This window comes from Argiope bruennichi, chromosome 2 (assembly GCF_947563725.1).
Source record: "Argiope bruennichi chromosome 2, qqArgBrue1.1, whole genome shotgun sequence".
NCBI lineage: Eukaryota > Metazoa > Arthropoda > Arachnida > Araneae > Araneidae > Argiope > Argiope bruennichi.
Genome location: NC_079152.1, coordinates 50,997,330 through 51,023,219, shown reverse-complemented (window position 1 = coordinate 51,023,219; position 25,890 = coordinate 50,997,330). Strand labels below are relative to the sequence as shown.

Genomic DNA, 25,890 nt, shown 5'->3' with positions numbered 1-25,890 from the left:
GCCTTTTTCAACTAATTTGTTCACAAAGTTCTGTAGCACAGAAACTGTCATTTCAACTTTTAAGCTTTCTTATTTTAAATCATTTAGTTAATAAGCGATGCACTTTCTTTTTTTGAGAATATCATCCTTGTTTGTTCAATATTTTCAACATAATTAGAGGCATTTTCATTTTTTCTTTTTATCTGCATATAATCAAATCTCCTTTGCGATTTGGGAACTCTCTGCTCGATAGCATTTTTCTATTCACCTAAACTACTCTGCAATGTATACTTTTTCTGTTTAAGGTTTTCAACTTCAACATCTTTATTTAAGGTAATTCAATTCCAATTATGCCTTGTTCATGAAATAGTACAATTAGAATCTCAGTTAACTCCCACAATTTCTAATAAGATTTATGACTTAAATATTTTGGTAAAATTTCTCTTTTCATTTCATTTCTCTCACTCACCCACAACCCGATATCATCATACAATATTTTGTTTGAAAATTCAAAACTGGAAATGTTATTGCAGTTATTAAGTCTTCATGAATATTCTTTTTTATGATATTGAGAATTTTTGAACAACAAGTGATCTTTTATATACATATATCAAGCTAAAAAAATGGCAAAAGTATGAATGTTTCTCTCTTTACAAAATATTAAAAATGTTGGAATAATTTTGATCAACGATACAGCAAACTTTATTCGACATATGTGGGCATATTATTGCTGATTTCTGCAACAAATAAATATGATTTTTAAATTAATATATGAAGCTTGCCATTTTTAGCATTCTCAATATACAAACATTTGAGCAGCTTAAATATTAGTAGTTACAGACTTTAAATATACACATATAATTCATATAATTTTAGAACTCTGATGCCATTCTTTTCATTTTATTATGCATTTCCCTTATTTTCTGCCAGCTTCCTCAAAACCTAAATTTTAATTTCAAGAAACTTCAATAAATACAAAAATATTTGGCAGAAATCAAATGCTTTTTTTTAAAGAAAAGAAAACGAAATTGTTCATTATTGAAGTCTTATGTGGGTTACAGTTTTTATATTTAATGCAATATTTCAAAGAATTATTCAATAAAAAATTTTCGGATTCATAATAATTTTTGTTTGCTTCCCACTTTCAAAAGCGTTTAAATGACATAAATAATAATTTATTTTATTTTAGTTTTCTAACAATATAAACAAATTTATAATCTAAAACAATGCAAAATGTTGAATTTTTCTTCTTGTTAATAGTATTTTAAACATAAATTTATATCTTGGAATCTGCTTTTCCAATAATGATTTAGGTAAAGGACAGAAGTTTGACTTTTCTAATTTGAATATTTTTTATATTAAAATCAATAATAATTCAGATTGTAAAACAAAAAAATGCCTGCAATTTTTAATTGTAACTTTTATTAATAACATTGTTGCTTTTCCTTTCCTTCTCTAGAATTTATACATTTTTACATTATTATTTATGACATTTAATAATTGTCTTGTTTATTTTGCATTTTTATATCAATTTTTAAATATATTTTTAAAAATTGATTAAAAATAGAAAAAAAATTTATACAGCAAAAAAGATTGATATCATTGAAAAGATAATTTTACATAAACAATTGCAAAAATATCCTTAATTTTTTATTGTAATTTAAAATGCTTTTAAATTACCTTTTTAAAAACTTTTAAAAACATTCCCACCTTTGAAATAGCATATCCACCAACTTTGCTAGCTCTATGGTAAGCAGTTCCAAGTAGAGTATCAACATATATACACGCATGCATATATTCATCTTGTTATGAATAAAGATTGAGGGTTTTTTTTTTTTTAATCTTATTACTCATTAACATAAAAAAAAATTCTTCAGTGGATCATCTATTAAGAAAAATGAAGCCTTTTTCACCAATTCAATTATTCAACAGAATTATAAAATATCTTTGGCTATGAATAGCTCATGAAATTTGAGTCTAATATCTGGTTTAAACATCCTTGGTTTTCCGTCCCCTCCAAAATGCAATGTGAAAATTTATCTATTCCATTTATAAAACATGTTTTGAATATTATATCAAACTTTAGACTATACGCATACAAATTAGTCAGACTTTTTAAATGAAACACTATTACTGCATGATGAAAATCTGAACAAAATTAAATAAGAATATTGTTGGTCTACAGAATTCTAGTTACTTGGGAACATTTTTGAGAACAAGTTTAAAATCTCTTTACAAGAGGGCTTTTTTTTTTTTTTAGCTCATTTCAAAAATAATTTGTTCTACATTTAAGTATTATCTCCAGCTCTGGGTCTGATGAGGATTAGATTTGATTCTTCTCTGATTAGTTGTTACAGTAATCTTACTCTCTTCACCCTAATTATGTAGACAAAAAAAGATTGGTGATTTGCAGCATTCTCAAATCATTCCCTTTCAATGTTGGTACATTTCTCACAGCAAAACCAAACCACAAACTTTTTTCCCCCTTCTCTTCTAAAAACAGGAGAGAAGAGAAAAGTATTTTATGAAATTTTCAAGGATCCTATGAAACATCAACTCTTCCAAAGTCCCTAATGCAGCAAAATATAATCCAAGTTTTCAAGGACAGTCAGAATTTTAGATTCCTGAACCTTCTAAATTTACACTAGAAGCATATCTAATTTTTAAAGATTACAAAGGCTAATACGCACCTAGGAGAAATGTCTTTCTCTAAATTACTGACTTGAAAGAACTTAACAACTCCATCTAGGCTTGCAATGGCAAGAGCAGTTCCATCAGGCGAAAAAGTTGCAGTTGAAATTGGCTAGAAATATTATAATTTGAAGAGTGAATAAAAAAAAAATATATAATAGGCTTACAAATTTAGTGATGAAAGCTGTGAATTTTCATAGTATAAAAATAATTTGACATTTATTAAAATGAGATATTTAAATGCGTGTATAATAAAATTATGCTTAAGAATAAAGATTTGAAATTTACCTTTGCATTTTAATCTGAAATATTTATGAATACTCAATAACTAATACAGAATAAGGACCTCCCCCATTACAATTAAAGACAGAGAAACAGGAGTTCCTCTTTCTCAATGTGGAAGTAAGGAAACACTTTTACAAGAATTTCATTACTTTTAGAGTAAAATAACAAGTAATGAAACTTTTCCTGTATTGTTCACAAATATCAAAAATTAATAAAACCTTTTTAATCCAGAAAAAGCAAATAAATGAGCATAATCAGCCTTATGCAAACAAATTAATAAATACATGAAAACAGTGCAAGCTATATAAATTTGGTGTGCATTTAATGCCATTAAAACATTATCAGCATGTAGCTGTCAAATAAGAAAAAGAAATGCACAAATTTATTATTCTTTCCCACTGAAAAGAATGGAATATCATTTAACAATCATAAAACGTAACTGGAAATTCACTATAGATGCTTTCATAATATAATTTTTTATAATTTTTTTTAACTTAATGATAAATATTGATCATCCAACATAATGATTTGTATAAAAGTACATAAATTTTAAAACTTTTGATTTTATAATCTTCTGAAGAAAAGTACCATTTTATGATCAGAAATAGCTTGAACACCACCTTTCACATCATCAACGGTTAGATTACCCGGCCCATGTTCTTTTAGAACTGTATCTACATTCCAAATTTCAGCCTGCAATTGAAAAAGTAACTTTTTAAAATGGATTTTAATATGTAAACAAGTTAAAATATGAAATTCTAATAGTACAATTTTATTACCCTTTCATCATGAGTAACAACAAGCAATGTGGTTAGATCTTCATTTGCACTATCATCTTCTGTAGATTCATTATCATCAGGAATATACAAGCACCAGATTATTCGATTATGTTCACTAGGTGTCCATTCAGTTGGACGGAGAATGCGAATAAGCAAATTGCATCTTAAAAAGTGTTAAGTAAAATAAGTAGTTATTTAATAACAGATATTTGCATTCAACAATGGTTAATATACAAGTACCAAATATTACTTTTAAAAATATATATAAAAAAAGAACATAAAATATATTTTTCAATTACCTATGTTTTGAAAAATTAATGAGTTTTTGCATAATTTCATAATCAGGTTAATATATCATGAAAACATATTGAAAGATTTTACTTCATTAAAAGTTTACCTTTTAAAAAAAATCAAGTAAAAAAAAATTAAAATATAGAGTCTTACACTATCAATTGTCAAATCCAAACTTTAGTTGTTGTAACAGATATTAAATAACTTGATATCCAATATTTTGTTCAAGGAAAAAAAAAAAAAAACCACCATATCAGGCTTTTAATTTTTGGAAAATATGTATATGCTGTATTTTGGTTAATTACTTATTTAGTCATAAATAACTTACAAATTTAGTCATTCATAAGACATTTTAAAACGACGCAACAAAATTTTTATAATAATAAAAATATTAATAATTTATTCTTCAGCATAATTTTTATATTCTGGTTCTAATAGTACCTTTTTTTCATAATTAAAAACCAAATACTTAACTGTTGTCAGAATACCGATTATTTCCAGGTATATGTCAAAATTTTAAATCAGTTTCTGAAAACTCTGGGAATCAGCTTACATACAGATCTGCTGATTTCGAAAAAAGAACCAATATTTTTTTATTCATTTCATAAATTTATAAATATCTCCAAATATGGCACTCTATATTTATTAAGTTTACAGAAAAATTAGATTTTTTTTTCAGTTATTTCATTTTTAAAATTGCTTGATACTGCTGGTTTGTTGCATTAGACAAAGAATTAATGGAGAAATTCTCAGTACCCATTCAGTTAAAATTTTCTACAACTAAAATTATTTATAGTTTGAAATCTAATATATAAAAATCTCATGTCACTGTGTTTGTGTCCGTACTCCTCAGAAACAACTCGACCGATTTTCATGAAAATTTTTATATGTATTTGGTATGCATGAGAATAGGTCATAAAGTATATTTCATAATGCTGGGTAATTAGGTGTTCCTATCCACGTTCCCCATACGATGAGGAGATCGAAGCTTGCTTGAAATCATCGCCACTGTGACGTAATGTTGAAAAAGTCCAGCTAAACATAAACACGAGCGTCCAAATGCTACAAAATCCATCTGTTGACACATTCTTGGACTAGATATCGGTGATGGAAAAGTTACTGTCTATAAAAATACTGAATGCATAAATTTGCCCACTAATTTCTGCACTATTGTTGATTCGCAAAATGCTCTCATTTACCGCATATTTCTCGATGTATGCACATAATACATAAATCATGCGTGGCTGGCAGAAAGAGCCATTTTGGCAGAAAAAAATGTGGACATTGAAGATTTAAACTTCAAGATACAGCAGTCGTTGCCAGGTGACTTGGTATCATACAAATTGATCGATACAGTCTGAGATGCTAACGAAGCTGTAAATTATCTGAGTTTTTTAACTCACTGGATTTGCCAGGCATGTCACCACACCTTCTATGACTGAAAGTTGGATCTCCAGTTATTTTACTTCAGAATTAGTACCCACCATGGCTGTGCAATGACACGCGATTGGTCATTAAAAAATGGATGAAAAACGTTATCGAAGCCACCATTTTGAATGGTAAATTCCGAGCCAAAAATGTTTTGTTGCCACGAATTACAATGATTCTCACAGACGTACCGATAGAATTAAAACGCATTCAATTTTCTATAAGATTCGCATTTGCAGTGACAATCAATATGTCGCAAGGCCAAACGATCTATGTTTGCGGCTTAGATTTGGGCACATCATGTTTTTCACACATGGCATGTTCTTGCATGGGCAAACTATCGTGTTAATTTGTGTTGGCTAAAGACGGACTGAGAAAAAATATCGTACACTCAATTGCCCTTCGAAATGAATATTAATTTTCTTTATTTCATTTTTATACTTTAAGACAAAAAATATATTACTTTTTTCACTTTACGTTTAACTTTTAAGAGATCAAATAATGTATATGTTCGTTATGTTAATGAAATACATTGTACTGAGAAAATAAATGGTTGGTGTTTTTTAGTTTTCATCGGCGATCATCGTCCACAGTGCTTCATTCCTGTTTCTGTCATAGATCTCATCCCTACACTTTGAAAATACATTCGATAACAATCAAGATATTCAATAGAAATAATTTATAAGCCAAAACAATGTTTGCCGGCTCAGCTAGTTTTATATATAAACATTTCTCCATAAGCTCATCTTTAAAGCAAAAAATGAAATGGCACAGAAAAAAAGACCAGCACAATTACAACGGATCATACACAAGACAGAAAATGAACAGGGAAGAAATGTGTTAGTCATATAAAAATTGAGTTAAAATTATCATTGCTCACATCAAGCATTTTATTTATATTGACATGACTGGAAAATAATCCATTTGTTTTGCCATCTTCGTAAAATTTTTATAGTGACAAATTTGAAATTTATAGCATTTTTAAAAAAAATTTTATTTTCGTTTATACTTTAGTTTTGAATTTCAAGCAAATTTTGATGAAAAAAAAATATACTTAAAACACAAATTTTAGCATGGGAAAGAATATTCAGGGAAAAAAAAAAAAAAAAAGCTATAGAAGACAAAATTATTTTCAGAAATAAGTTACTAACTCCTTTATATAAGAATGAAATAATAAAATACAAGTAAAAATGTCAACTATAGAAGGATACAATATTACTGTTCCATCGTCACTGATTTTGTGCACAAAAAGTTCTCCACGTGCATCAACAGATCCTAGAAGTACTTGGGAAGTACTATGTGCAAATGCTATATCTTTGACTTCACTTTTGTAATCTTTAATTAGATGTCGAATCTCCAAGTGTGTTCTCAAGATACGAACAAAGCCAGGTTTATTACTTGCAGCTGAAATAGTTACATTAAAAAAGTGTTTCAATAACAAAATTTTCAGATTATGGTGCATGCAATTATATATATATATCAGGATTGCCACTCAAAATTGGAACATTTTTTCCCCTGTACGTATATTCAAGATGGAAGAAAATATACAACTAGCACTCGAGCTAGTTATAATGCAATATGATTTTAAGGAGCAAAAAAAGCATGGAAAGGAAACAACAATTTAATATTGTTTGAAATAACAGCAAATTAAAAGAAGATTTAAATATACATTAAAAAAAAACAATCTCTATTTATTATCTAGAATTTAGCAAGACAAAGTTTATATATTAAGCAGGAGGATATATTACTTCTCATGCTCTTTTATTATTAGTCTACAAAATTAAGGACTTGGGTGAAATAAAACAAGAAATGGTTTTGCTACCATGATAAAAATCATTTAATGATTACTTAATAAAAAAATGTTACAAATCAAGATTACTTTTTTTCATTTGCACATTTTTGGCTATTATGTTTTTGGGCATTAATTTATGCCCAAAAACTTTATTTTTTATGTTTCTTGGAGCTTATCCTTAACAAATACGGTACGACATTTTTGAACAGGCTGAATGTACATTGTTTAGCTATTTATTATTTCTGAACATATGTTAAAATATTTCTATCAATGAATGCATAAAGGACATATGTGAGGCACCAAGTTTTAATAACCATTAAACTTCAGCTTTAAATTATTGTTCTTAAATTTAAAAAAAAAGTATGAAATCGGCTTATTTTCAGATACTACATTTGACGTTTTCAGATTTGACATGTCATCATTTCCTGCATTTTTTTTAAAATATTGTCCAACATCAATTATGACCCTTTTGAACTAGCATGAAGTATATTTTCCTCTTTTGGCATGACTAATAAGTACCCGTTTTCCCATATTACTTAGGCTTATTATCTTGTTACAAAGCGAGATATATGTTAGAAATGGATTTTACAGAACTTCTCAAACCCATTCTGCAAAATCAGGATTTTTTTAATCCGTCCAATTCGTATCAAATATGGATTTGGCTCATTGTTTTAAATAAATACTCTAAATTCACAGTGTCTCAAACACTAAACAAACTATTCAATAAGTTCAAGTATGGTAGACTTAACACCACTGTACTATTTCTGCAGATTGAATGCTGCTGTTCCTGCCAGAAATGTGTTATGTTCTTTTAAGCAGTTACAAAAGTTTTGCACATGCTCATTAGCTACAATTCGGAAATCTAATGGAAAAAGAATAACTGTCTCGCAAATCAAAAAAACTGAACTGATCTAAACAGAAAAAAAAAGGGTATACTTTAAAGGGTATAATACTTAAAATGTTTATTAAAGAAACTGATATAATAAAATGCTTTAAAAAAAACTTTTTTTAAAAAATGAAATATGAATGCCATTTAAAAATTAACTTCCAAAATTATTACACTAATAAAGAATTATGACAAATAATATAAAAAGACTATGTTACTTATTCATAATGTTTCACGTTAAGAATATGTTACTTATTCATAATATTTCACATTAAAACTATGTTACTTATTCATAATATTTCACATTAAGACTATGTTACTTATTCATAATGTTTCACATTGTGACAAATTTTATGATATACATACAATTGCAATGCTACTTCTTTTCTGAAATCAGAAGATAATAATTCTACTAATTCTCTAAAGCTTGTATGTATATATAAATAGCAATGTTACAAAAAAGATGCTACTAAGAACTGCAATTCATATCAGAATCTTACGTTTTAAAACATATGCAAGGTAATGTCCACTCATATGTATACTTATTAGCTTTCCACAGTAATATTTTTCTTCCCATCCATAATCAACCATATCTTCCACAATAATCTGAAATATAAAATTTTTGAATTCAATGAAAGTACTTCTTGTTGATTATTTATAAATCTTTCCATATCTGCTGATTAACATTTTAAACATGTTTTAAATTTTCTATCAAAATTTATTATATTGAGAAAAAATTATGTATATTATTATTATATATATAATAAATTCAAAATATCATTAAACATATAATAATATTATATTTAGATAATAATTAATATTATATTTAGACAAAATGCTCATAGTAACAACCATCATTTATGTTAATTCAATATATTAAACATATATATTAATTAAATTCACATATTAATGAGGTTTTCAATAAGGCCATCTCTTCCATCAATGCAAAATATTAAGGGGCAAAAAAATTATTTCTGATAGTTAGAATCATGAAAAACTGCAGATAAGGAAGTAAAAATATCTGATGGTATTTTCATAATGTTTGTTCAAATTATTTATTCATATGATTCTTATTATTTATTATACATGATTGCCCTTTAATTGTAGCATGTTTTACAAAGAAATTGGAATCTACTGGCATAAAAATTTAGAAAATTTTGATTTTCAATTTTTTGTTTACATAATTTCTAATTATTCGGACTGTCGAATTTTGATATAAAAAAACAATTACTGCCTCAATCTAGAAAAATAAAAAAATTATTTTATATTAGGCGATTTCTTCAGTAACTTGATCGAATCAGTTAAATATGATGCATCTTCAAATTAATATGAATTTTAGAATTTTAATTAGTGTATAAAAGTTGTTTGATACACATTTGATTCTGGAATATTCAAAACACAGCAATGGCATATAAATCGTCTTTTATAACAAAATAAATAAACAAAAGTAGTGTTAAAGTTTATTTTCAGACTTTTATATTTACCTGGCTGCAAGTTTCACCATGTTCCAAAGGACTAGAATAAATATCAACCTCAGTTCCATAAATAGCAACATGGGAGCTATCTTTGTTCGCACACAGATTTCTAAAAAGATTTAAATTACAATATATAATTTTGCATTCTAGTATACAAAACTTATACTGCATCACAAAATTTTTAAAATAAAAAATAGTAACTATATAGTAAAAATAATTTGTGATTATAAATTTCCAGTAGCGAGTTTGAACAAAATATTTTCAAAAACTATTTTCTGATACATTTCACTCATCTTTGAATTGTTTCATTAGACTATTTCTAAATATTTGCTTGATTTCATTATGCAATATATTTAGAAAACTCTAAGAAAATACTAATAATCCTATGTTGTAATTACTAAATCTGTTGTAGCCATTCTAAAAAGATTGATTTGTTTTAACATTCTGATTACATTATTTGCAAAACTTATGGCTATTTATTTATATTAAGAAGCATATCTATTTAGTCACACACATTATGTTATAAAAACATGCACTCATAATTTTAGGCAATTTTATAGATATTATTATCATGCAACATAAAGTGACTAGATTAAAAGAAAAAAAAAAGGATGAGAAGAAGGTGCCCTTAATATTAAAAAAATTTAAATGCCACCTTTGTAAGAAAAAAAAAAATCTGTAGGTCATTATATGTACAAAGCATATTGATGTTTGATTTTTTTTTTTCTGTTATAGCAATGATAATTAAAAACCATAATATATTAACTCATTTTTCTTTTTAAATTAGAATTACTATTAATTATATACCAATCAGATGCATTATAATATATAATATGAAAATAAGCATACATTTTTTGATATGGCTCTTCGCACATCATTAGATTTCCATCGCCAGATGCTTCCATATTTCCATTGGAAAGGGACTTTAATTTTACTGTTATATAAAAAAAAATTCATAAAATACATAAATTCAGTGAATAGACATAATCTGAGAAATCTAAAAAATAAAACAGTAAAAAAAAGAAATAATTTTGTACATAGATTTCTCATTTATATTCTTTTATTTGGAAAGATAAATTATATATCAACTACAATAAACTGAACATTAAAAAGATTTAAATTAAAACTCAGCAGAATCAAATTTATTATTAATATATATATACATTTTTTTAAATTATGTAAATAAGGAAATAAGCCCTTCACTCCTTAGAAATATACAAAATCTTAGAACACCTCTTTTACAATGAAAGTTGATATCTTTTCTTTTTTAAAAAATCCAAGCACACATATATGCATATTATTTACACACATATTATATATATATTCATTCTAAACTGATATGGCAATAAGTATGTCATTATTCAAAAAATATTTCTCTTAAATATAAAGAGTACCATTCAATTCATAATAAAATAATAAGAATTGTGATGATAACTCATTATTAGCAGTTCTGAAATATAAACTTTACTACTCTCCCATTTTATTAAAAGAACGGAAAGATATTGTAGTGAACAATAATATTTGGATAACTCCAAGTTGAATCATACAAATATATGCACATAATTGAAATGTTAGAAATTCAATAAGGACCAAATGTCCATAAACGCAATTATTTAAAGTTTTATTCTCTTTTAGCACTTTCAGCTTAATCACATTGGCCAAAGAAATCAATTTTTGCTATATCTAAATCTGATCATTATCTGTTAAATAAAAATGACCTATTTAAAAGAAACTTTCCATAAAGCAGTAACTTCAAATTATTATGTATCTTCTACTAGTAATTAAGGAAAATGTGCTGTGTTGGATATGTCCAGCTGTGTTATGTCGCCATATGTTCAGGATGGCCAACATTTCTGCTGTTTGATTTTTCCCTTGTATTCCCTTAACTTTTTTCTTTTTTGGATATATCTAATATCTTCAGAATAATGTTGCTTTATTTTATTTTCTTTATTGTATGTCTTTATTAATATATTCTTAACTGTATATACTACTTTAACCAAAATCAATTTAAAATAAAATTAAATGTTCAAAAAACAAAGTCATTTTTACTTATCATCATGGGCATAAAAATAATTTACAAATCAAATTTTGTAAACAATTAGCACTATTGTATAGCATACTAGGACAAAATCCTTTATAATTATTATATAGAAGGATAAAAAAAGTTTATCACACTTAACTATACATTTTTAAAAAAATATTGTATTTAAAATTAAATATACCAAAGCCTTAAATATACGTATATATTGTGTATTTCTGAATACAAACTGAACCAAGTATATGCAAGAATGCATTTCTTCAAAATTGTATCTAAAATTCAAAATCTGTACATAAATAATAAAAGTAAAATAATAATAATAATAATAAAAAAGCAACTTTCAAATATGTTACCATAGAGATGAAAAAATTGCCAAGCAGGTAAAACAGGTGGAACATTTCACAAAATAAAATGTAAATAGCAATAATTTCAACTTTGATTTATCTATGAACTACTTGATAGAACAGTTTTTCTCCTTTTATTTGCCACCTTCCATATGATTTTCTGTATATGCGAGTTTGATTTTCTGTACCTTTTTCTTTATTTAATTGAAAGACGAGTGAATAATAAATTATTATATAGCAAGCTTCAAACAACAGGTGATCATATTTATGGAAAATTTTAACAGCATGGCTACTCAGTATTTCTTCATAAATCATCTGTCTAATGCAACAACACTTCCACTCCCCCCCCCCTCCAAAAAATTAAAAACATATTTTAATTATTTATATCTTAAACTTAAGAAATATACACCATAGAAATTATTTTTTTAAAAAAAGTTATATTTGGCAATTTATTGCTAGTGAGATGCTAATGAAAAAGTACCAATGTTTTTCATTTGGAAAAAGTTTCCAAAATTTTTAACTCGTACACCAAAATATATTACGTATAAGCATAATTATCGAGCAGTTCCATGGTTGGAGAGATTGGTTGGTTAATTTCAAATTTTTAAACTTCACTTTTATTTTATCCTGGGAGGCATAATTTATGTAAAAGAAGCACAGACAAAACATGTCCATTCACAGCACTGCACAAGAGTGAAAAAGAGAGAAAAAAAAAGACAGAAAATATTTTTCCCGAGTTATTTATACAATGAGGGATTTCTTTACATGTGCCAATTTAGGATAGGAAAATTCAAGTATCTTTTAATAAGAATTCCCTTTGATTGACAGTGTTTTACCCTTTCACTCGGAGTGTGGGAACAGGTCAACTTCAGTAATTTTAGAACTTGTGTAGAATTTATAAAATAAATAAGCTACAACTGGACCAGGAAATAAGAGAACATTTTAGAATGAATTTAATATGGGCTAAATTGATAAAACTTTGGAAATTAATTAGAACTGAAATTAGATTTTAAAATATCATTACACACATATATATATTGAGAGCTATATTATGCGCACAGAAAGAGCAGTAAGAGAATATGTACCATGATATAAGAGCAAAGTGACAAAAATTTTACCTTCAATAATTTCACTAAGAGATTTTGATAGGGATTTGTTTGCCACATGTCAGTTTAGACAAGTGCATCTAAGGTATAAAATTAAATTTTTAAAAAGTGGGAATTGGATCAAGAAATAACAGAATATTTTAGAATGAAGTTAACATAATCTAATTTAAGATAAAAATTCATATTTTAATTATTTAAAAAATATATAATATATATATATATAATGGTAAGGAAATAAATTTAAAAGAAAAACACTATATTGTTATAATTATAAACAGCTTCAGTAGTAAATATGTCAAACTTTCCAAATTACATGCATCCTTTTTCCAGTTGGGGGAAAAAAATCTTGAGCTGGCTTTCTTTACAAAGTTACTTGATTATCTGTTAAACAAATATTCCTCCAGATAAAGGAATTCAAATAATCCCTTTTTTATCTGACAATTTCATCTTATCAATGGATCGCTATATCAGCTTAAAAGCATATATGATTAGAAACAGACATTATCTGAAATTCATTAGAATTTATGAGAAAAATATTTATCTGTTGGTACAAAAAGGTTGCAAAAATTAATCAAATATTGAAAAGAGAATTTTATGACAAACAGAAATGGAGATAAATGATTATACATTTATGACTTCCAACAAATTAAAAAAATTCTTTGGACTTCAAAATAACAGAATAGAAATTCTTAATTAATCAAGATATTCTTAATATTCACTTTTTAATTTTTTTAGGAAAACTTCAAATTGAATCTATGATGTTTTAAACATGAGTGGAAATTAGTAGTTTGGAATAAATAAGTTGAAATAATTCAACCATTCGTTTTATATATATATATATATATATAAATAATACTTTGTTTTTCAATAAAATGGATTCTAACAGGATCTATTCTTTTATTCATGGATTTTAAAGGAATAAACATGGATTCCTCTTTTGAAACAGCATCCAAATTTTTAAACATGCATACAAAGTTTTTTTAATAATAGGTACTCTTTCAAATATAAAACACTGCTAAAAAGCATATTTTTTTCAGTTTCAGTAGCTTGTAGTCTCTATTTCAGTTCTGGCATTTTATTTTAGAACTGATCTATGCAGAAAAAACAGCGAGTAAATAGAAAAGGAATAAACTTCTCTGGTTTAACAATTATGAATGGTGATTTGTTAAGGCAACTGTAGCAATTTTTTGTTCTTGCAACGCTTAGTGATTGGCATTTTTAGATGAAAAATATAAGAAATTTTAAATTTCTTGCATTTTTCCTGTTTGATAGATTTTTGTTTGCCGTATTTCCCATTTCAAAGTGGCAACCCTATCTGAGGTTGCCAACTCTCTTAGTAAGAAAGATGAATGTGTGTGCGTATATCTGTGTGTTGTCACTCTACAGGCCAGACCATTTCATCTAATTACCAAACTTGACACGCATATATTTTGGCGGAAGGAAATGTGTCCTTATTAATGTTTTTTTTTTTTTTGAAAATTTTAATTAGAATTCTAATTAAAATTTATGCAAAATTCTGGAGGTTTTTTTGTGATAATATCCATAAATATCATAGTACTAAAAAGATTTTTATATAATATTAATTCTTTAAGAAATTATGTTTTTAATAACAGCAATTTTTTGCTACATAAAAAATGTTTAAGTTTCAGCAAAAACTTTAAGAATTCTGAGATCTTCTGGGCTTTTCCATTTATTATGGAAAAGAACCTTTCTAATGAAGACTAGTCCCATAAATCTATGAAACACTAAAATGTGTTTCATCTACCTTCCAATTTACACTATAATGTAAAATCAATTTTTAATTTATCTTCAACATAGATATAAATACACAAAATCATTTTTCTTAAGCTTTTAATTATCAAAGAAAATCTTGCAAATGAATATTTGATGAAATAAAATAATTTGAATTTTAGGGCAACAATATAATCTATCATTGGAAATAAGAGAAAAAAATATTTTCTAAAAATTTACAAAATTCTTACACAAATAAGATAAAAATTGTCAAATTTGTGATGAAATTCGATGAATTGTCAAACGATGGTACATGCCAGGTTTCAAAATATCATTCTGACGTTCACAGATAGTTTTCCCCCCCCCTCCCTCTCAACATTCTGTCTCCATCCAAATCATTAATGTTTATTGTTCGGTCTTTTTCAGAAAAAGCTCATGACCTTGATAAAACACAACTAAGGTTGCAAAATTTTCTAAAGCAGCACAAGCTTGTTTTGACTCATATATAGTATATTTTTATACAATAATTTCAATTTTGTATTCTATACTAAAGTTCATGAATTTTTCCTCTATTTTACTTTCATAATTCAATCATAAGCAATACTGATTTATATCTACACAGCGGATATCAAGCTAGACCTGATTGTATAACTGCTCATACAAATCATTCCAGACCACTACGTCTAGATAAAAGACACTGAATGTTATCACAAGGGAAAAATTTTAAATGAATGTTCCTTATAATGGAACAAAATATATCATAACATACCATCATTATTGCTGGTTGAAAAAGAAGGCTAGGTCATTTCTGTATTCCAAATTAATAATATTAAATGATGAATTTAATATATTTGGATTTATATGAATATGATTATGTATATTTGAGATCAGAGGATTTTGATAAAATAAAGCAAAAGATAATTTTAACAAGAATCACATTAAGTAATATCTATAGTAATAATAATAATAATAAATAAAAAACATTGTTCCATAATTACAAAATCATACTGATATATTATTATCTACTCAAATAAAAAAAATCAGAAAATAATGATTTAAAATGTATATTTTTTGAGGATTTAAAACAAAATTCCTTCTTGAGAAAATAGTTCAAAATCTAATACAACATTTTATTTACTGATCAAAGAATAATTCATTTAAAGGGGAAAGAAAATTTTAGCTTTAAACTCAACATTTTTAATATAATATTGCAACAATTCATAGCTATTAACGAATTTTGCACAGGTTTTACAAGGCTACAAAACTTTAAAATGATAAAACACAAAATTTGAGAATTGAATGAAATTAAATTTTTACTTTCAAATTTATACTAACATTAAATATGAATAAAAGTGTGCATGTGTTGGTGCTCTACAGGCCAGACTGTTTAACCCATAAATACCAAATTTAGCACAAATATACCCAAGAGGATATACCTCGGAGCTTCTTTTTAAAAATTTTAATTTAAAATTGAGCAAAATCTATGCAATTTTTCTGTGATAATTTCCAAAAATATTACTGTACAGAAAAAGACTGTTATACCATTTCAAAATTTAAAAATGTATCTTTTTACAGATATTAATTTAATAATGGTACAAATTTTTATTCAATTTTAGCCGGTTTTTTAAAAAATTTAATGATAGAGATTTTCTTAAATAGCTGAAAGCTAAGGAAGAAGGATGCTGTTTAATATCTGTGCAATTTATGTGACAGATAAAAAGAGAAACTGTAGCATTGCAATAAGACTGATGAACCACACATTTACATTTTTAATAGTGATAAAATATCACAGGACTGTCTCCATTAGAAAGATTCAAGTACACAATGAGCGGCGCATATGAAAGACAAAAGCAACATATTTTAACTAACTTGAACGGCAATTTCACAGTGTTAGAGATATGAAATTATACCTAAAAAATTAATTTGAGATAAAAGAAAATCAGTATCCTTACCAAACCAACAGGTCTTCAAGGCAATTAGAATAATAAAGTGTTTGTGTGTGTGCTAGGGTTTTACACACACACAAATGCAGGCCAGATTATATGAGCTAGAGCTAATAAACTTTGTGCATATATACAGAATGTCCATAATTTAAATCCAGATTTGAAAGATGACTATATCAAATATTGTGTAGCAGAATTTCCAGAAATTTGGATAATGGCATAATGAAAAGTTTATCTAGAAAAAGTTCAAAAAATTTACAAAATGTAACAAATATCTGTTTACAAAACATGCTCAATATGACGTAAACCATTGTCTGCTACATCTGGAAGCATAAATGCTATACTGGAAGCATGTGTGCTATACTAATTTTTAGTTTGGAAACAGCTGTAATGGGACCATGATAGATCAAGTAAGTCTTTGGGACATCAATATCCTAAAGCGAAAAGCTATAAGGATTCAATTCTGACAATCTGGGAACCAAGTAGCAGGGTTGTATGAATCCTGACTGATGATTGCATCATCATGAAAATGACGGAGCACTTATTTCATATAATGGGCAATAAGCACATTTTTTAATGGTCATCAGCACCTTCCTTAACTTCAAAACAGCCATGGCCAAGATTTAACTATTACATATCCTTCTGCACAAGCAAAAGATAACTATGGCTATAACATTTGCATATGCCAGAAATATCACACAGTGCCATCTAGTGATGGCTTTGGGAACTTTTTTGTAAGAGCTATTCCCATCATTCCATTATACTATTGCACAATTTTCCTCAAATTCTGTTGTGTAATATTTGATACAGACATCTCACAAATGCGAACTTTAATTATGCACATTCTGTACTTTAGGAAATGGAAATGTGTAGCTCGGAACAAATTTTTCAAAATTTTAACTAAGTAAAAATGAAGTTTCTATAGATGTATATGCAAATATAACAATTGGTCTAAATGTAGTAAAAAGCACCTTTTTATACATTTTGAGATAATAAATTTTCTGACAAATTATGCGTTTCACATTTTTATAGACACTTGGTCATATTTAGTAAATAGGGAAAACTAACATTTTAAATAAAAAGAAAGATCCACTCTTTAACTGAAACTAAATGCATTATGAATATTCGAATGTAGCTATTTTATAAAAATGAACAATTTTAGACTACTTTATTAATTGTCTCAAATTAGGTATGTGAATTAATTTCTGATTCCCCAATGCAAATTAACCCTAATATTATGAAACTTATTAATCTAAAATAGTAATATTAACTCACTTAATAAGTTTATTTATAATTAAAAAGTATTGTATTATTGTTTATACTATGAATAATTGATATACAGATATTTAAGTCAATAAGCATCATTTGTTATAAATTATGCATTAAGTAAGATATTGAAGAGAATTTCATATTTCTTTATCAGAAACTTTTTTTGTACCCAGAAGATGGATTTATTTCTTTCTTCTATCTTTTCTCAAAAACAATAAGTAGTCTATAGTACTTCTTAATATAATAATTCCATATTTCAGGACAATATTTCCATAATTCACATAAAATAATTATTACTCCTCACTAATAAAAATTTTAATATATTTAAAGAATACATGGAGCTGGAAAACAGATTTTTTCAACTCTCCTCTATTTAAATGTAATAAATATGTTTTGATCACTTCATTATTCAAAAATCTTATCCGAGAGCATACATTCTGTTCATCAACGGATTCTGAGACAATCACATTTCGATGATTCTATCTCATTAAGGAGTGAGACGCGGAATGATAAGCACATTTCCGGTATTCACTTTTGACCTTGGATTTTCCCCATTATATACTTTTTAGTTCAATTTTTTTTCATGTGTATGTGAGTGTTGTGTTATTTCTGACAGCATTTTATTTTAATTCAAAATTTTGTATTGATATGTGTAGCCAAAAGTGATAAAAAAGCTTTCAGGAATGGTCGAAGAAAATTTTACATAATATATTAAATATTGTAATCAAGAAGAAGATGTTTACATCTCAACAGAAAACAGGGAAATAAAATATTCCTGAAAAAAATTTAACAACATATAAAAAAAAAGAAACATTTAAATATAAAAAAGATCATTATTTTGTAAAAAAGTAATTACCAAATTTTAAGAACAGAAATTTTTTATTTATTGACAATTTAATGTTTACGTCCCTCATATTAAATAAAAATTGTTATGAAATATTTTACTATGCATTAGTATCTTTTTCCTTCTGTATTACTAATTATCTGTAATGTTTACCTCTCATAAAACCACGAGTCTTCACTGTTAAATGTAAACATCTCCACCTTTCATCTCACCCCTATTTTGTCGAATTAAACCCATCCAAATGCATGCTTAAGAGTGCAGAGGGTTTAAAAACCGTTGTCAAACAGTACACACTTATATGTATACATGTACACACAAACAAAAAACATAAAAAGAGATAGAAAGATGCAATTACAAGATGTAACTATAAAACTAATTTTTCCCAATATGTTTCTTTCAATTTTAAGATGAAATCATCACATAATATCAAGTTATTCCAGATTGTAATTAAAAGATTAAAACATTAAAAAAGAATAAGAAAAAAAATTCTAAACATTACTCAGAATATTAAATCATTAACCTAAGTAAGATATCTTATGCTTCCCCCTTTTTTTTTCACACTTTTTTAAAATCACCTCTGTAATTAGTTATAATATTAATAAATTTCTACTGAACGACATCACACCCAATTTTTAACCTAAAATAATTTTTAAATGCTTTCTGCCTAAATTATAATCTAAAATATACTTAAAATCAATCATTTCAGATTAATTAATTCCATCCAAATCATTCTTTCATATCTGGTTCAGACTTCAGCCCAAATCAAATTGAAAAAAATCCAATTATTCTAGTAATGTCAAATATCAAATGGTTTTAAGAGTTAAAGACACATGCATTGGTTAGTAAATTCATTTAAATGTTACATTTTACAAATTATTCATTATATAAAATTCATGCTCAACAAATAACATTTTAGAAAAATTTTAACACTTACATAAGTATTTAAATCAATAATAAATTTTTTACATCATACAAGAAAGAGATTCTTCACTTTAAAATCCTCCCCACCAAAAAAAAAATAGTGAATTGTTTATGAAAGAAATGCATCTTTTCAGTGTTTTTGATAAACATGCAAACACACACTCAAAAAAAATGATTCAGTGAATACTTTTATTATAGCCTGTAGCATAAACTAAAACAGGCTCTACAATTTACAAAAAAAAAAAAAAAAAAAAAAAAAAAATTAAACTACATAAATGGATTCAACAGAATTTATTTCTGTTACAGATTGTGAACTCTTAATTTTTAACAGTTTCAATAAGATAAACTTGTTATTAAGATTCTAAATTTGTTCAATACACAAACTAACTTTAAAGAAGTATTTGATTATAAAAAATCATTTTCTGTGCAGTAAAAATATAAACAATAGACAGACTGCAATTTCTTAACTGAGTTTTGTAAATGGATAGAGTAATCATCTGAAAAAGAAAAAAAAAATTGATCAAGGAGAATCAAATAGAATTTTTATCTAACTAAATCTAATATATTTTTAATTTAAATTTCGCACAAAACTGTATGATTAATTTTAGAATAAATGGATCTGGTAACCTTTTTTTCCTCCTTTAATTGTACTTCTCCCTAAAAATGAACTCAAATTAACAATTTTTTTTTCTTTCTCATTTTATATATTATTATTCTTGGTAATTATAAGTAATAAACACAAACAGATTTCACATTTAAGCAAGAATAGATCTGAAGAAGAAAAAATTATCAATGAGATTCCTTTACTTTTGTATATGCATGTTTAAAGCAGTAAGGCAAAAAAGGTGATCAGTAAAAAAATATTTCATGATATTTTAAGTTTGATATTTAAAGTCTGAAGAATTTCTTATCTGATATAATAATGAAATACAATATAATGAGCTACAAAAAAAAATGCACTTCCTCCCATGAAAAATTTAATAAATATATTTCCCTATTCACTGTAGTTAAAATTACAAACATGAATGTTTTAAATGAAGAAAAAATTATATTGCTTTTGTCAAAATAGTCTAACCATCATATTTCAAGAAATTTTGCAACTTAAGTGAAATTAACAAATCATGAAATAACAGCATTATCACATTCTAATAATGCAATAAATGACTAAAGATTGCACACAGACAAACATGCAATTTTTAAAAGATAATCAATGGTGTGCCTGAAAAATTGAAAATATAATCAACAGATAGAGATATTTTAGAGAATTCTTCAATATAAAATAGTTATCAAATATTAAATAGTTATATATAAAAATATTCTCTAAACTCATAACAAGATAATAAGGGTAGAAACACTGCTTCATAGAATAAATGTATATTTACCAGAATCTGTTTCACTTTTCCCAACATTCAAAATATTCTTTAAATGTTCCGTAGCTTCTATAGTATCTATATTAGAATGGCCATTCATAGTTCAATCTGAAAACGATACACTTGACGTTTCTTATCAGTGCAAGTCCTAATCAAAATCGCGGGTATGAAAATCTCGTAATTTAGAATTGTATCAATTAGCCAACCACTCAGTACTTAAGTTATTTTTCCAATAAAAACAAAGAAAAGTTGAAGAGCAATTTTCTTTATTAATTCATTTTATCCTAACTCGCTTTGAAAAAAAATTTCGCAAACCTAATGTAAACGTATTGCCAAAAATGTAACTATAATTTCTCGATATCAAAATATCGGTAGATTCTGCATCAAAAGAAAGAAAGAAAAAATTCTGAATACCTATCTTGAATCAATTTTAATTTATTTCAACAAATATTAGCAATCTCACAAAATCAATCTAAAAACAAGTAATATTAGAAAATGAAAGAAAAAGAAATAAAAAAAAAAACTAAAAAAGATAAAATAAAATAATTAATTACGTGTAAATTAAAAAATAAAAAAAAAACTCTTGAAAAATTTTTATTCATTTTTTTTTTACCAAGTTAATTATCAAAAAACCTTGATGAGCAACCTTAAGCTAATGTTTAAAAACTAACTTCATTTTATCTTCGTCTTATTATTGAAATTGTAACTTTTGTAAACAAACTTAACAACTGAAAAATGATAAATGGTTTCAAATAATAATAATTTTTAATGACCCTTTTATTTAAAAGCTATTATTTTGGACCTTAATTTCAATAATTTATTCTATTAGCAAATCATAGTTATGAGTGGAATCATTTCCTGTTTGACTTCAAATTACATTCTAAATTCGAAATGAAAAAAAAAAAAAAAAGTTATTAAATTAAAAGCCAAGTCAAAATTAAACATCGAAGTGTACGATATTTCTATCGAGCTACACATAAAATTAGAATATTTGGTATGTAAGATCGAACACACTTTTCATTTTCAAGTCTCACTGATTCAGCGGATATGGTTCGAACAAACCAAAAGTGTCAGGTTCGAATCTCAAGGCAAGTGGAAATCCGTAAATCCTATAAAACAAAACAACAACAAAAAAATGCGCTAAATTATTTAATATCGTTTTCCATGCTTTAATTGCTGCATTTTCTTCATGCTATGATTAAAATTAAATTTGAGTATATTATTGCTGAATATCAAAAAAATTCGTAGCACAATATTAATCAACATTATGAAGGACTTAGATTTGACACTTTATCAATATTGTAAAACAATACTGGTTTTTTTTCAAATATTACAATATTTTAAATATTATGTGCTACTTGGATTAAACCGTACTTTTCACAGTGTTAAGCATTTCCCTAATTTTCTTTCGATATCTTTATACATCCAAATAAATCACTAGAAAGAGCAGGCCAGGAGTGCTTAAAAGCATACGCACTTCAAAAATGTCTCACCATTGCATGATTCTGATCATCAAATAATATGTTAGAATAACAACATTTTGAAACTTTTATCAAAAGTATACCTTATAATGAAAAATACTCAATTTTGAAAAATAAATCAATATTTGAATCTTGGTTATCAATAAGGGATAAGAAGTCAAGAAGAAATATTAGTGGCAACAACGACAAGGATTTAAGTTTCATTTCAGCAATTAAAATATTTTTAAAAATTTGTGAAAATTACATTTAATTTGCATTTAAAATTATATATATCTTTGGTGCGAATCTAACATTTTTCCTTAATCCATCGTGGGAATATATATTTTAAACTCCTTTATTCCAACTGATTGAAACCAAAATTGGATACAGAATTTCGATTGTAGTCACAGAAACACATACCGAATTTCTTTCATTTAAGTTATTGCATTTAAATGCATGTGAAAATGCAGATTGTCAGAGGTCAACTTTTTGATAGATTTGGTTCAAAAATTGATGAGTTACCATAATTTAGACGTTAAACCTGTGTATAAAATTTTATTGATATAACTCTTTATGTTTTGTAATTATTGAGTAGTATTTGAGCATTTAGACAGATGACTTCCTCTGATTCCTAAAATTGATAAAAATTTATAAATTTAGTCTGAAATCCATATACCAAATTTCATCCGTCTACCGCAAAGCCTTTTCATTATCGTTCTGGAAGATATAATGCTTTTCTTTGTTTTTTGGAACTCAAGGAAGTCTGAAATATGGAAATACGTTAAAGTCTCGAGCTCGAATGTATTGATAATTACAGTACTTTTCATTCACTTCAATTTTTTTTTTTTTTTTTTTTAAATTGAAGCATCGCTTGATTCCTTATTGAATGAAATTCTAATTAAAATTTCAAAAAAGCGTGGATTTTTTCATAAGACTTGTGCCAAAATAGCTTTTAATGGAAATACCTAATCTATACATATAAAAGGAATATTTGAATATCTGTGATGTCCAGACAAATCTATCGGACTTAAAGCTAAAAAATTTGGTACATCGGTAGCCATAAAGGTTATTCAATGTACAGAGAAACTGTTGAAAATTTTAATGTAGAGAAAATTTTATTTAATGTTTGTGTTGTCGTTATAACTTCTAAAAAGTCCTTTTTACTGAGAAGTAGTGATTCCATACAGACTAATGTATTCAACAAAACAGAAAAGTACTACTCAACAGAGCACGAATTTCTTACCGAAATCTAATCAATCAATAATTGAAGCCATTACCTAGTCGCACATTCTTTTAAAGCAGTTAAGAATCAACATTTTTTTGTGCTGTATTTATTCAGTTAAGAGATGTACTTCGAAGATTAACTGAATCGTTGTTGAGACGGCAAGATTATAATGTCACCATAATACGTAAACACAGACGATGCAGACACAAGGAAGTTGATTTTCTATCACGCAGTCCACTGCCATCTGTTAATTATAAAGAAAAAAAGTCAATAATCAGTGCCTCAGTCCTAATGACTCTTCCATACGAAGAGGATAATGATCCCGAGGTGATTAAATAAGAAGGAGCCTCGATTGAGATAATACAAATAATGAATTCAGATGGTGTTCTTTGTAAATGAAACTATGACACGACCAGGTGAAATAGTTACGAGTCGTTCTTACAAATTTGCACAAAGAAAATTCTCCAGCATTTACTAGCGAGTCATTTAGAGTTCACGCAATGACTGAAACCGTTCGATGATAATGTTGCCATTGTAAAGAATGCCTGACATATAAGAATATTTCACAGATGCCACGGGTATTTGATGCCAAGGTCACTTGCAAAAGCGTCCTGTCACCGAACTTGAATCGGTATCTTATCATTTCCCTAAATCATTTCAGGGACATAAGTGGTTTGTAATTTGCACTGATTATTAGTCAAGAAATCATTTTCTAGTGCAGAGGCATCTAAAATAGAAAGAATTCTTTTGGTTTGAATAATATCTCCTGAAATGTTATCCCTATTAACATAAGGACGTGGAACAGCAAATCTTTTTAAAATGGCAGAAATTTTATAATTTCGCAATGTCGATAATAGAACTATGATATACGAGGGCAATTCAGAAACTAACCTCCGATTGGTCACAGTGCGGGTAGTGGGGGGAGTAGCGCGCCATCTGTGCATTCACACGCTCAGCAGGTCAGTCGGCATCAAGCCGTAGTCGAGTGAACATCGTACCTGCGCCAGTTTAGTTTTTGTGGCAGTTTGAAATGTGTGCTGCAATAGAAAATCCCGCCAAATGTGAAGTGCGTGCTGTTATAAGGTTTTTTACAGCCAAAGGATACTCTGCAGCAGCTATTCATCGTGAGCTTTGTGCCGTGTACGGACCAAAAGTTATGAGTGAAGGAGTTGTCCGTGAATGGGTACGTTTATTTAAAAGTGGACGAGAAAACGTTCATGATGAAGAGAGGAGTGGTAGACCATCCTTGGTGACTGACGAACTCGTTCAGACAGTTGATGCAAAAGTTCGTGAAAATCGACGTTTTACAATGGCGGAGTTGTCTACTGATTTTCCACAGATTTCTAAGACTCTTTTGTACGAGATAGTGACAACAAGATTGGGTTACCGTAAGTTCTGTGCACGATGGGTGCCCAAAATTCTTACCGACCACCACAAAAGTCAAAGAATGGCCTCTGCATTAGACTTTCTGTCACGTTATGAGGACGAAGGAGAACCATTGTTAAACAGAATCGTGACCGGTGACGAAACCTGGATTAAGTACGTGAACCCTGAGACAAAAGAACAATCAAAGATGTGGGCACATTCAGATTCGCCTACCAAACCAAAAAAAGCCCGGCAAGATTTTTCTGCCAAAAAACTGATGGCAACGGTGTTTTGGGATGCCAAAGGGGTGTTGTTGGTTGAATTCATGGAACGTGAGACGACCATTAATCAAGACGTGTACTGTGAAACACTAAAAACATTACGACGGGCTATACAGAACAAACGCCGTGGTATGCTGACTTCCGGTATCGTTTTTTTGCACGATAACGCCCGTCCTCACTCTGCTCGCAGAACAACAGCCCTTCTTGAGTCCTTCAAGTGGGACGTTTTCAACCATCCACCTTACAGCCCAGATCTGGCGCCAAGCGATTATCACCTCTTCATGCGTATGAAGAAATGGCTCGGGTCCCAGCGGTTTGATGACGACGAAGAGCTCAAAGATGCGGTCACAGGCTGGCTCAAGGCACAAGCGGGTGATTTTTATGCAG

At 27.5% G+C, this 25,890-nt stretch overlaps 1 protein-coding gene across 1 annotated transcript in view; it reads right to left on the bottom strand.

Moving 5' to 3' along the window:
* LOC129960504 (enhancer of mRNA-decapping protein 4-like) overlaps positions 1-21,513 on the bottom strand; it is a 36,726-nt gene extending 15,213 nt beyond the window's left edge. Inside the window, exons 1-8 of the mRNA XM_056073981.1 lie at positions 21,185-21,513; positions 10,456-10,540; positions 9,616-9,715; positions 8,632-8,737; positions 6,665-6,857; positions 3,735-3,897; positions 3,544-3,648; positions 2,670-2,782 (exon numbers count right to left, since the gene is read on the bottom strand). Of these exons, the coding sequence (XP_055929956.1) occupies positions 2,670-2,782; positions 3,544-3,648; positions 3,735-3,897; positions 6,665-6,857; positions 8,632-8,737; positions 9,616-9,715; positions 10,456-10,540; positions 21,185-21,272 (953 nt within the window). The 5' untranslated portion in view covers positions 21,273-21,513. The remainder of the gene's footprint in view (positions 1-2,669; positions 2,783-3,543; positions 3,649-3,734; positions 3,898-6,664; positions 6,858-8,631; positions 8,738-9,615; positions 9,716-10,455; positions 10,541-21,184) is intronic.
* Positions 21,514-25,890: the final 4,377 nt, after the last annotated feature.